Here is a 12,969-nt window from a genome sequence, read left to right on the forward strand (position 1 = left end):
CTTTGGACTTAAATATTTTTACTGAGGACCTTCTTGTCCTCAAGTGCAATGATAACAGGTGAGCGATATAGGGCCATCATGGCCCTCTTGTATGCAGTTTGTTTTGTTTTATACTAGTTTTATTTGTTCTTTGAAGACCATACTTGCGTTGTTCATAGAAATGCTGTCGTATAATGCACCTGCATACCCTCCGGTGGCAACCTTACATCAGTACAGTCTTGAAAATATCGGTTACACAGCGAAAGTAACCGAAAGATTAGAGATTAACTTTTTGCGTGAAAGTGACACGGGTTTCTAAGATAACCCGTGTTCGGATGTGACATAATAAGGAATATGTTCATTTGCTGGCTGATCTGGTCGAATATTATCCTGTTTCCTTTCTTTTATCAAAACTATACGTTTTCTTAACTATCTCGCCTATCAATACTTATGTAAAACTATGTTTTCAAACCGAACAGTGAAATTTAGACTAAAGTCACTTTAGTCAGTTGACGTTTGAAGGGTTTTTACGAAGCAATGTTGTGTTTTGATATAATTGTTGATTTTATAAGTTTTATTGCGTGATTTTAATATTGTGTAGGTCATATATGCTAGGCTAGATTTGGCACCATGATACCATGCATTCTTGGTTTGGCACCATAATGCCGTGTATACTAGGCTTGTCACAATGATTTCATGTATGCTAGGTTAACCACTATGATACCATATATGCAAGGGTAGGCATTATGATGCCATGTATACTAGGTTTGTCACAATGTTGTCATGTATGCTAGGATTATCACTATGATATCATATATGCAAGGTAAGGCACCATGATGCCGTGCTTGCTTGGTTTTGCACCAAGGTGACATGTGTTCTTACTTTGGTGTCATGGTGCCATGTATGCAAGGTTTGGCACCTTGAGACCGTGCATGCTAGGTTTAGCATCATGATGTCCTGTATGCTGGATTATTAACTATGATGTCATTTTTGCTAGGTTTAGCACCATATTGCCATATATGCAAGGTTTGATCCCATATCTGCTTGGTTTAGCACCATGAGGCCTTGCGTGCTGAGTTTGGCATCATGAGGCCATTTATTATAGGTTTGGCCACAAATATTTACTAGGTTGATGAAGCCATATATGCTTAGCCTGGCGCAATGATTCCATGTATTTTGTAATTGTCTTAGTCGGAAGAGTTGATTCTAGTTTTATGCTAACATTATAGTTTGCAGTTAGGTAAATTGTACATAACATTATTTTATGATTTAATGCTATACAATTTGTAAAGCTGTTGTAACAAAAAATATTTAGAAAGTTCGAACTAAATATAGTTTTGGCATCTCTCTAATTTATATGTCAAATGGAATAATAACATTACAATGAAATGTTGTACAGAGGGCGAACAAAGTTTCACAATGTTTAAAATGCCATACAAACAATAGTATTATTAATGTTTTTTTAGTAAGAGAGTTGTATTAGATTTTTACCAAAACAATTGACTTGTAATAAAGATATTGAAAATATATATGCAGTTTCTCGTCATTTTGGTGTAGTGTAATTTGTTTATATAACCATGTATCTCCACAGTAAGATATGATTGCAAGTCATTTGACCACTGCCTCATGTGCAACTTCAAAACAGTTTAGTGCAGCACCTGGCTGTCAGAATTTACAGATTGACTTCATGAATATTATCAGAAATGCAGATACCATTACCCGTTTTATTTTAAAAGCAATACCAGTTATATAAAACGGTTTTTAGCCCTGTTGGTATGTGATTTATTATCGCATTATATCAATTTCATCGCTTAAAATGTTGATATATTCACATGGATTGTGACGAAAATGGTTACTTCCAGACCTAACACAACACAATACAATGTTTTAAAAATTAATAAAATGGAATATAGAAAAATGAACAGAGTAATTGTGTCTGCAACAACGTACAATGCACAGTCCTGTTATACATGTAATCGTTATCGCAATATTTTTTATGAACAGTTGATTTATTGATATCAAACTGGTACGATAAATAGCTTTGCTGGAGTTGAATTTTGAAAGCTATTCTACTTGACTTACGGTTTAGTATTGCACTCTGTATTGCCTTACAGTTAAGATAAAAGGACAGATGTCTCTCATGTCTCTCTTATCGAGTGAAGCGTCATGAATAACACGCGGCTGATCAAAAGAATAATATTAAGTTCAAGGTTTGGTGATTAAATTCTAAATATGAAACTCTTATTAATCATCTAAAAGGCTGTGTTGGAATGATATTCTTATGTCTTGGGATGTACAGGACACTAATAAATAACCATGAAATATTTGTGTACTTTCTGGTTTATGTTTTGTATTGGAGCTATAGGAATTGAACTCTTAGTCTGCAGTGAAAAATTACAACACACTTTCGAAGTCATTTACCAGAAAGACGGTTACATTAAACATGATAATAAGCCGGGAACGAAAGATACTCTAGATCACACCAGTTACTCTCATGGTGTTTTTGTCGACGTCTTTCTGAGCCTGAACCATGGGAAGACTGGTGATTCCAACCTCGGGTCAAACGACACATCTTCAATTTACCAGGAAGACACCGTTAGATATACCAATGACTTAAATACACGGGGCCACGACAACTTGCTTCGCAATATGAAAATCGAAAGAGGATATATAAAGACGCTAATTCCCAGAGACAAAGCCAGTAATGACAACTTTAACCAGTTTTTACCAGATACCAGTCTCCAGCCGGTAGCCGCTGATGTATCTGGTAAGTTAAAGTGATCAAAAAAGCACGAGTTAACTAATTTTCGAACTTAGTACAAGCTGCCCACGATAAAGGTATATTAAAAAATATAATCTTTTTGATGTTTGCTACATGTGTTTAAACAACTATAAACGTTTTTACACATTTAGAAAATTTCAAAATAGAAAAGGTGGAAGCTACACGACAAAAACGAAAATGTTGCAGGCTCGGTTTGATAGAGCCTGTTTATCGGCGGTAGTGGAAATGCATGCTACCGTCCACGCCCTCTAGCCCCTCAACATTTACACATGCTAAAAGTACAAAAAGCAATTTATAGACATCCGCAGATGTTTTCAAACGGCGGTACACATGGAACCTTCAATGATACACGTATTGTGACGTGTAATTCCATGAAAACGGCGTTAGTCCCCAGATGAAATAATGTGTTTGCCGCAAACGAGAAAACAATGGGCAGAACTAAACAAACTCCAAAGTCACAGCTAGCTTCTGTAAAAAATGATATTTTCTATTTTAAGATATTTTGATTTAAATTATCCAAATATAATTATGTTTGTTTGACAGATGGTGCTTCACATGTCCAAGAAGACCACTCGCCGCTTAGTGCAGATAAACCTGGAACGAAATTACACAAACAAAATGCTTCCTCGGCGAAAGAAAACATTGAACAGATGGAAAATGTCTCTTTCAATTTCACAGGTAATGACAATAAGACCCCGTTTGAAGAATATGAGCGTTTATTTATACTCGGTGGAATCAAGAATTGGCTTGAACAGTTTTTGCACTTTGAAAGTTTTCGAAACCACACAGACAAGCACGATTTGTTCAATACAAGTAAATCGTCCTCTCAAACGACAGGGAATCCGGGGAAACTGGTTAGTTCAACTGCACTACCATACACAGAGGTAACAACTGCCTCACAAAGTCGTGTGGACCCAATCATTATTGAAGAGAAAATGAGACAATTAAACCAAATGAACATGTCACAATTAACTCACATATTTGGAAACCTAACAACAGCGGCTGAAAAAGGACAGGTTGATATGGGAATAGCAAATCTCTGTTGTCCTATCGGATAGATAAAGTACACCATATTGATACCTACCGGATGAATACTTCTATAGTCGTTTGGCAACTTTTGTTTCGTTTGAAATATATCTATTTATGTGTGTTTGTGTGTTTTGGGTTTAACGCCGTTTTTCAACAGCATTTCAGTTATGTAACGACGGGCAGTTAACCTAACCAGTGTTCCTGGATTCTGTACCAGTACAAACCTGTTCTCCGCAAGTACCTGCCAACTTCCCCACATAATCATGAATCAGAGGTGGAGGACGAATGATTACAGACAATGTTTTTTTATCAAATCGTCACGGAGAACATACACCTCGCCCAGGGCTCGAACTAATGACCCCGAGATCCGTAGATCTGCGCTCTTCCTATTGAGCTAAGCGAGCGGGCTATGTGTCTATATAATATGTAATATAAATTTACATATTCAGTACGTTATAATCTCTGAATAACTTGCCGATAATTGTATGGTGATAACATAAAACGACATAATTAGAATTTGATAAGACACTTTATTGAGTACATAAAGGGCAATTGTTTGCTTCAATGTAAGAGATATCTTTCGTAGTCGTTATAACACACTAAATAGTTTTTGTTCTTTATTCTGTATAAAATTGACCTATTTCCAATGGCCGCAGCACACACCAGGACCCATTTTAAATGTCTGTAACCTACATTTTCTTGAAGAATATTGTTAGTGCTAAAGAAAAATCAAAAGAAAAGTGGGGGTCATGTTTGATGCAAGAAAAATAATTTCAGTCAAACACACAAACTGCAAAATCAGCTAAAAAATGAGACCCAAAATTATACTAGTGGTGTATGATCTAAGTTTCCATGAACAATTTTGTCAGGTTGTTATTTCATTATGAAAATGCTACCTACATGTCAATCATAGATCTGTCATGTGATTTTAGCAAAAAAAAAATGCAAAGAAAATAAGGAAAATAGCTCTACAGAGCAAAAAAACTGAGGACTATTTGTGTCCGCCATTATGCGATTTTAGGGTAGAAATGTAAGTTCTGGTCTTCACAAGTGAAAGGTATCTGGCTTTCACTTGTAAAACAAACCATTTTTTCTGAACATGACCTGCTTTCCTGACAAAATTGCATCATCCAGTTTCTGTGAAGGTACATCTTGTAGAACCCATTCATGCAAAAATATTTTGTGCATACTCCAACTTTGGGTTTTTTGCCCGGCATACTGACTTTTGCCACACACAATACAGAAAGTCTACATCACTGTTTTTTTGGCACCTGCCCAGTGTCAGGCTAGGTAGAACAGATTGGATGAACAACTTAATATCATCATCATCATCATCATCATCATCATCAGTTATTATTACTATTATCACTATATTAATATGTCTTTTGCCCCACACAATGCACTGTTGTTTTTTTTGGCACCTGCCGAGTGTCAAACTAGGTAGAACAGATTGGATGAACAACTTTACCATTGTATGGTGCAAAAAAGGGGGGCAACTTCATTCCCAAATGTTTTAGTGCAACAGACATGGAAAACCTTAAGAGTTGTATGGGGCCAGAAACTGGAAAACTCTACTTATTATTATCGTTATTATTTCTATTATTATTATTATTATTAATATCATTATCATCATCATCATCATTTATTATTACTAATACCACTACATTAATATGTCTTTTGCCACACACAATATAGAAAGTCTACATCACTGTTTTTTTTTCACCTGCCAAGTGTCAGGCAAGGTAGAACAGATTGTATGAACAACTTGCATTTAAATAACTTCACTGAAATCGTCTACCAAAAGTTCAAAATAATTTGATTTGCCAAAAGGCATTGCCGACATCATATGACATAACGGTCATAGTTATCACACCATTATTACAATGTTTCATGAATTATACTCACCTTTTACCTATAATGTCATGTTGATTTTGTTGCACTTTTACTATATCTTTGTAGTTACTTAATGAGTTTGATTCAAATAAATCTTCCACATTATCTTCCTTATCATAAGGTTCAAGGTCAATAAATCTGGTGCAAATGTTTAATGATTTATGTCCCGTTTTTACTTAAAATCTAAGTTTAATTTTGATGTGTTTTCACCATATCTCTGTTGTTACTGAATGGATTTGATTCAAACTTGATTGTTCCACATCATCACCCACATTATTATGGCACGATGTCCATAACGCAGGCATCAGTATGTTATGAAATCTGCCCCCTTTTACTAAGATTATCAGGTTCAAGTCGTGATGCACTTTTGCTCTATCTCTGTATTAGATAAACTTGATTTAAACTTCAACAGTAGTTCCACATTATTAGGATCATGATATGACATATGGTGTAGAAATGTTCCATGAATTATGTCCCTTTTATACTTATTTGATATGTTATACACTCCATCTCTATCTTTATTATTACTGAGTCGTAGTATTTTTTTTTTCATTGCGACTTCCAAATAAAATTTTTTCTAGTGCATGCACAGTCGTATTATATAATAAATCTGATGGAATACAGAAGAATTCAAATGTTTACATTGGACGTTTATTTAAAGAGGCAAGTTTCAAGTCAGTCGGTACTTCTACAACGACATTCTGGCCCTCCAAAGTGACCATGGTACGGACACGTATGATAAACTTTACCGCAGATTTTTAAATGTTGTCCATCACGAAGAGGAGTCAAAATACAGGATGCCGCTAAAGACAGAGGAAAATTTGCTATAAAAGCGTTCATTCTGTCTGTTTGTTTCGCCTTTAAGAGCCGGAAAGTCATGAAATTATTTGTAGTATGCATTGTTTATACCAACGTAGGTCGATTTTCAATGCCGAGCACATCTGTCTTAACAGGGACAATTATATATCTATTAATCTCTGACAGTTCCACACAAAATTAAATCATATTTTGTGGAGTCGGTATACGTCGAAATATTTAGATATAGGTCTATGGGGAAATTATAGGTGGTCGCTAACCTATACAAGAACTATATACTATAATAAATGTCCTTGCGACAAGGTATCACAGCTAGTGTGTATAGTCATTCAACGGTAGTAAAGTGTGTTGGAATGCATTTTTGTGCAACACACCGCGTGATGTTTAGATTTATGAAAAGGATTAAGCCTATTATATAGGCAGCTGTTGCCATTTTGTCCATTATTTTGAAGCAAAATGGCTTAATATTCTTCTTAAATGTCAAGATATGTGATTTGATATATGGAATCCGTTCTAATTACCTTCAGAAGAATAATATGTCAACATCTGTCGCTGAGCGCGAGTGTCTATGAGAAAATACTATACATAAACTTATTTGTAGTAAATTAAATGAAGTAATGATAATGTATTTCTTGTTTCTAGCTTTCTACGCTGAATCAGGTTGAACTGGTACTCATGACTTTCTGCTCCCAACATTAGTTTTTTTTTGTATGTTTTCATGTCATAATAAACATTCTCTAGCCATTACCTTTACCCCACCACTATGTGTGAAGGGTATACAAGTGTAGGATTTTGCAATTCTCTGTGGCTGTACGTGTAGCCGCCGTGTTGACTATCCGCCGTGATTTGACCGTTGTTTCTCCTATTTGAAATTCTTCACATACTAGTATACAGTCACCAAATTTCCCACAACCTTCGATTTAAATGCTTCTTCAAAATATTCAAAATTTGCCGATGATGAAAAAATGTAGTTCTCATGTTTTCAACCAACGGAAGTAGATTGAGTCTGGCTTGGGAATGAAAATGCGTGCGCATGCCGGAAACTTTGTTCTTTCTCCCACTATCGTGGTTTTGTCGTTTTTCATTGCGTTGGGGTGTAGCACTTTTCAACAGACTACCTCATTAAATCGTTCGATTGCGTTTTATGCTCCCCGGGGATCATCTTGCATGCTGTTTGATCCACAAAATCTGCCAGTCTTTTTCGTAAATTTTACAAAGAAAACCAATTTCTTTCATTTTAACTAAAATATCTTAAAAGTTTCGTAAAATATGATGCCGTCGATACTTTCAGAATGTATTCAGATGATAGGAAAATTGAGGAAACCTGCGTGTTTCATGACACGTGAACATCGTGTAGAATTTTTACCATCTTTGATTAGGGTCTGAAACATTTTATTTGACAAATATTCGTTGTTTAAAGAAATCACTTACAGAAAAAATGTACTTAAGGTTAAAACTTGCATTGCTTTTTATTCACCTCTTACAGTCAATGACCTTTATTTCTTGAAAACTATACTGTAATACTCTAACTAAATACTGAATAGTGCTTCTCGAAAGATATGCATATTTAGATAAGACATCCCTTCGTTTAGTATTTACTTGCAAGTTTCTAGTGTTACTCATTATATTATACAGTGATCAATTTGCAAGTATTATAAAACCACATTTCCTTATCTGACGACATCATGTATTCAAACACTGCAATCCGCGTCAGTGTTTTCTATATATTTCAGTAAGTATCGTGATACTGAGCTCATTGATTCTTTTAGAGGGAGTGGGGGCTGGACAGGTTCAAGTTATAAAATAAGGTTTGTTCAAACATCAGTACAATCAAACTTAAATATGTTGTACGGCTTTCTATTAACAAAAGCTAAATATAATAACAAATTTATTTTTTCGGAAAACAAAAGCATGCATTTGTACATATAAATAAATAAGTTCATTATGTGAATCATATACTATAATATATTACGTACAATCATATAGATCTATTCCCGCAAAGGGAAGCGTCGTTAGTATCTAAAAACATTCAATGTATGTCTAATTCTACGAGAAATGTTTAATGTGAAGCATAGCTACACTAGTTATAATTTACACAATGTGAGACATTATGTCCAACCCGTTTGTAAAATGCTTTAAAACAAGATACGTTCGCAGAGTTTAGCAATACTGCTGTATTCCTTATAGAAGACGTCTCTGGTCACGACATCCAATGGAAGAATAGCAGATATATTTCTGAGACAATAGAAATTAATGGAAATGCGACAAGGACAAACATGTTTACTTATGCATATAACAAGCGGTGTCATCTTTTTTATTTAATACAATATAATAGGTATGAACTTAAATTTTCTTGAAGAATATTGTCAGTGCTGAATGAAAATCAATCATGCTTGATGTAAGAAAAATATTTTCAGTCAAAAACACAAACTGTAAAATCAGCTAAACATGAGACCTCGAATAGAAGTAGCGATGTACGGCCTAAGTCTCCATGTCAAATTCTGTCATGCTATCATTTCATTATGAAAATGCTGCCTAAAGGACAATACGGAAAATATCTCTACAGAGCAAAAATACTAAGAACTGTTTGAATCAGCCATTCTGCGACTACCCTTTTTCGCGCCATTTTCCTGTATACCAGTACACAACGTTTATTTCCTGTTTCTATATACTTTATTTAGGAAAGCTAAAACATCTTAAATGTATTTGAGGCATAGACTTGTTTGTTCATATTACAGTATAAGGTAACAACTGAAAGTTAACCAGTATTGAAGTTGCTCTTATTATAGCACAAGCTTGCACATTTACGTAGCACGAGCTTGCACGTGAAGTCAACTGATATTATAGCACGCGTTTGCACGGGAAAGTTAGCCGATATTACAACACAAGCTTGTTATGCCAGGGTCTTCTACGCCGTCTTTTGCTGCTCTGTGAAGACTGTGAAACACACTTTCCAACTGATTCACCGACATTCCTCTCAGCTCTGAAATCTTTTGTTCAAGGATGCGATTATCTACGCGAACGTCTGGTGTTGTGTGGTCCCCAGAATGCGGCAAAGGCGTTGGTGGATCTGGCGGCACTGCTGAACTAGCTGTAGTGGATCCGTCCTTATTTGAAGAATTATCCTCCTTCAAATGTTTTAAATAACTATCATAATGTAAAAACTGCTCTAATAATTCCATGTTCAGATTTATAAGGTATTCTTTTTCGTAGTCCTCAAAAGATGTTTCATTACTTTGGGTTTTATTGATAAGTATTTCAGGTGTTTCGTTAGAGTCTTGAATATGCCTTTTGTCACGAACTTCGAGTTCTAACTGACCCTCTTGGATCTCCGTGCGTGGCACCATGACAGTCTCACCTGAAAAAATAATAATATACCAATTAAACTATGGGATTCATCAAGAATATATATACAGAGCAAATTATGGAACGATAATGATGACAACCATACAATGGATAATATACTTTCTTTCAACATTATATTCGAATTGATGTTTCTAAATGTATACTTTCATCCGAATTAGACCCTATCATTTGAAGAATTTATATATTGGATGAAAATGCAGACTTTCCTAAATCAACTTTCACCGAGTGAAAATGTTTCACGTGTGGTGTGGTCACGATTCAAAAGAATTATCTTTTGGTTACGAAAAAAGATTATTTAATGGCCTGATTTTTCAATTCTCAAATGACACCAGTGAAAATATATATTTGATTGTTCTCTCTTTTCTCTAACTCGTTATGAAAAATATTAAAAAATGTCACTGTGAAATTGCCATGTATATTTCACCAACATATTCCATTGTAATAAAGTGATTGTGTCTGATCATCATAAATGGAAATTATCCTCATTGTGACCGCTCCCTGAAGGGAACCAACAGCTGATGTCTGACTTTTTAGACAGGAAATAGCGTGTGAGAACTGTCAGATGTTCGAAGGGCCAGTAGCAAATGTTCAATCAAAACTTTTCACAATTTATTATTTCGTACTTATTTTTTGATGTATTCACAAAGATCAGTTTGTTAGATATTCTATACATTCTATTGCCTTTGTAAATTAATGCCGAGGGTTCTAATCTTGACGAAGTTCTTTACGAAGAAACTCTTCTAGTTTTAATCTTCGTATGTAGTTTTCCAAAGCTATTTTCACACTCAGTGGTTGACTTATGATTCCAAAATTTTAAAGTTTGTTTTCATTTAAAATGTGCTTACTCTCTATACATTATTTACTACAGTGCCATATTGGACTTGTATAGCTTTAACAGTAATTTTTTACGTCCAACGATGTTCAGAGTTTCTTTTTTTATAGCATATGTATATCGGATCACTGCGACATGCATTAAATGCACAAACAATGTAAAGTAACGTTTAATTGTACTTGCATAGGCTTTTGAAACAGTAAAATAAAATAAAATAGCTACAATTATTTAAACATTTTAGACAGCTATAGTTTTCAGTGAAATATAGGTGCAGAGACCATAACCTTCAGTAAATGCAACGGATTAAATAAATGCGTATGTAACCATAGAAAAGTGCTGCTCATGTAAAAATTATTCTACATGTATCTGAAAATTTGTTTTACGTTAGAATTAATAATTTAGTACATTTATCTCTAATGTAAAAACGTGTATTTGTATTGTTACTGACGTTACTGACGGAGATATTTTCGTTATACTTTAATTTCACTTTGTACTTACGAGCATATCTGATCACATACTATTGCAAAGGCAATATAGCTTTTAGTTTGAATATAACAGAACAATGAATGTTTACATGAAATTGCTTTCATAGCATTTGCTTATTAAAACATATTACTTTTATGTTGCACATCTAATAGAGACTATTAAATTTTCTCTGTCTTAATTTTTAAACAAAGACTAGAGTATTATTTGACATGACATGAAGAATTGAATAAAATCCTATGCAAACGTGTACAAAGTTATTTCAAAATACTCACGAGATATCAAAGGGTTCAAGTCGTGGTCGGCATTATCCGCCAACGGCATCGCTTTTATTTCCGACGTGATTCCCATCATGACGGTCAACAATATCCAGTGATACAGGGACACGGTTGTCATTTTGTTCATTTATGATACTTTATTTTTCTGCCTATTTTTTAACCAAATGTAAAAATCAGTATTTTCCGCAAGCATAGAAGAACCGTTTTTTGTTCTCAACTGAACGATTTCTCAAAAACACTCGTGTGAAGATTCAAACGTCTACATCTTTATAATCTTCAATGCATAAGGATGAAATTCCAGCCGGCAATGAAATTATTTTTTAAAATTAATCAGTTCAAAACACCGCATTCAAATTTTGATCCAGTTTTTGAACGCAATTTGTAGAAAATATAAGAATTTAAACTTAAAATTAAAATTTTAATTTTACTGATAGCATTTGACAGTTTATCCCTGACAATGACACGACTTTGTGACGGTAATAGAGAACCGAGGTCTAGTTTAATACCTTTACAACTGACGGGTCAGTTCCGTACAGTGACAGTTAAGACGTAAGTGCAATGCGTACGTTATAAACATCTAAATTGAGACAGTCTTAACGCCCAAAGTATGTACTAGGCTTTCCTGTGATGCAACCATTGTTTATACCGATTTCATGCTGACTTTCTCCGTGTATACGCAGATTTGTTTGGGTTTTCTTCTAGATTAAGAAACAATAACACTGATTAGCGGGCGGTAGACGTAGGTTTAGAGTTAAGCGGTCACGAGTTTACAACTGCCATATCTTAAAAGTGACATAACTTCTCAAACACATTTGACAAGGAAATGACTAGTACATCCGTTGTCGCACATTGGGGTGATATACTATGAAACTATGAAATTTATGTCTATTTTTAGTTTTTTTATACTATATTTAGAATGCAGTATTCTCTCTTGAAAGAATTAAGACCTTTTTGAAACATTACCCTGAGCCACGACTGCCGTAAACCAGTCTACAAAACCTAAATATTGTGAAAAGCCAATGCATTATTTCGAAGCTACAAAACACAACACCCTCCCTAAAATTTGTTTTGTTTGCGTTTGTTGTTTTCACTGTCTATTAACTAAACTATATTAGTTAAAACAGATTGCTATTTCCTACATATATTTGTTAATCTTGTTTATCTAAATATATGATTTTGAGAAAGAATCACGATGTAGTCGCCGCATTATATTTTATCTGCAAGTAACACGGCATGTTATTTTAACTTCAATTAAATTTTAGGGTAATAGCCTCACTATAGTCTCAAATATGCAAAACATATGTTTTCTCCACCGTACCTCACCCACTCCCATCCTCCCACACTCCAAACACTCCCAGTTCCTTTAACCAAGGTAACTGACTGTTCTAAAAACAAAGAAAAATATCAAACAGGGAGTGCCACGCACCAAAAGCGCAGCCTTCTCAAAACGAACCCCCCAGCACGCAAACGCGTGCACCACACACACACTCAAAGCTTACACATCAGGACAA

The 12,969-nt window shown here is 34.7% G+C and overlaps 2 protein-coding genes across 2 annotated transcripts; one reads left to right on the forward strand and one right to left on the reverse strand.

Moving 5' to 3' along the window:
* The first annotated feature begins 1,637 nt into the window (after nt 1–1,637).
* On the forward strand, nt 1,638–5,074 carry LOC123547156 (uncharacterized). The gene is made up of 2 exons (XM_045334052.2): nt 1,638–2,746; nt 3,305–5,074. Exons 1-2 carry the CDS (start codon nt 2,296–2,298, stop codon nt 3,817–3,819), a joined length of 966 nt encoding a protein of 321 aa, XP_045189987.2. The 5' UTR covers nt 1,638–2,295; the 3' UTR covers nt 3,820–5,074.
* Nucleotides 5,075–8,374: 3,300 nt separating this feature from the next.
* On the reverse strand, nt 8,375–12,016 carry LOC123547162 (uncharacterized). Its single transcript, XM_045334062.2, has 2 exons — nt 11,456–12,016; nt 8,375–9,857 (listed from the first exon to the last, which is right to left on the reverse strand). The coding sequence occupies exons 1-2, from the start codon at nt 11,583–11,585 to the stop codon at nt 9,367–9,369; spliced, it is 621 nt and encodes a 206-aa protein (XP_045189997.2). The 5' UTR covers nt 11,586–12,016; the 3' UTR covers nt 8,375–9,366.
* Nucleotides 12,017–12,969: the final 953 nt, after the last annotated feature.

The sequence above is a fragment of the Mercenaria mercenaria genome, chromosome 15, assembly GCF_021730395.1.
Source record: "Mercenaria mercenaria strain notata chromosome 15, MADL_Memer_1, whole genome shotgun sequence".
NCBI lineage: Eukaryota > Metazoa > Mollusca > Bivalvia > Venerida > Veneridae > Mercenaria > Mercenaria mercenaria.

Bases quoted from the DNA above. Each gene is read 5' to 3' on its own strand.
- LOC123547162 (XM_045334062.2), bottom strand. From the start codon at position 11,585: ATGAACAAAATGACAACCGTGTCCCTGTATCACTGGATATTGTTGACC. The intron at 9,858-11,455 runs GTGAGTATTTTG...TTATTTTTTCAG, and splicing joins CTTGAACCCTTTGATATCTC to GTGAGACTGTCATGGTGCCA.
- LOC123547156 (XM_045334052.2), top strand. From the start codon at position 2,296: ATGAAATATTTGTGTACTTTCTGGTTTATGTTTTGTATTGGAGCTATA. The intron at 2,747-3,304 runs GTAAGTTAAAGT...TTTGTTTGACAG, and splicing joins GGTAGCCGCTGATGTATCTG to ATGGTGCTTCACATGTCCAA.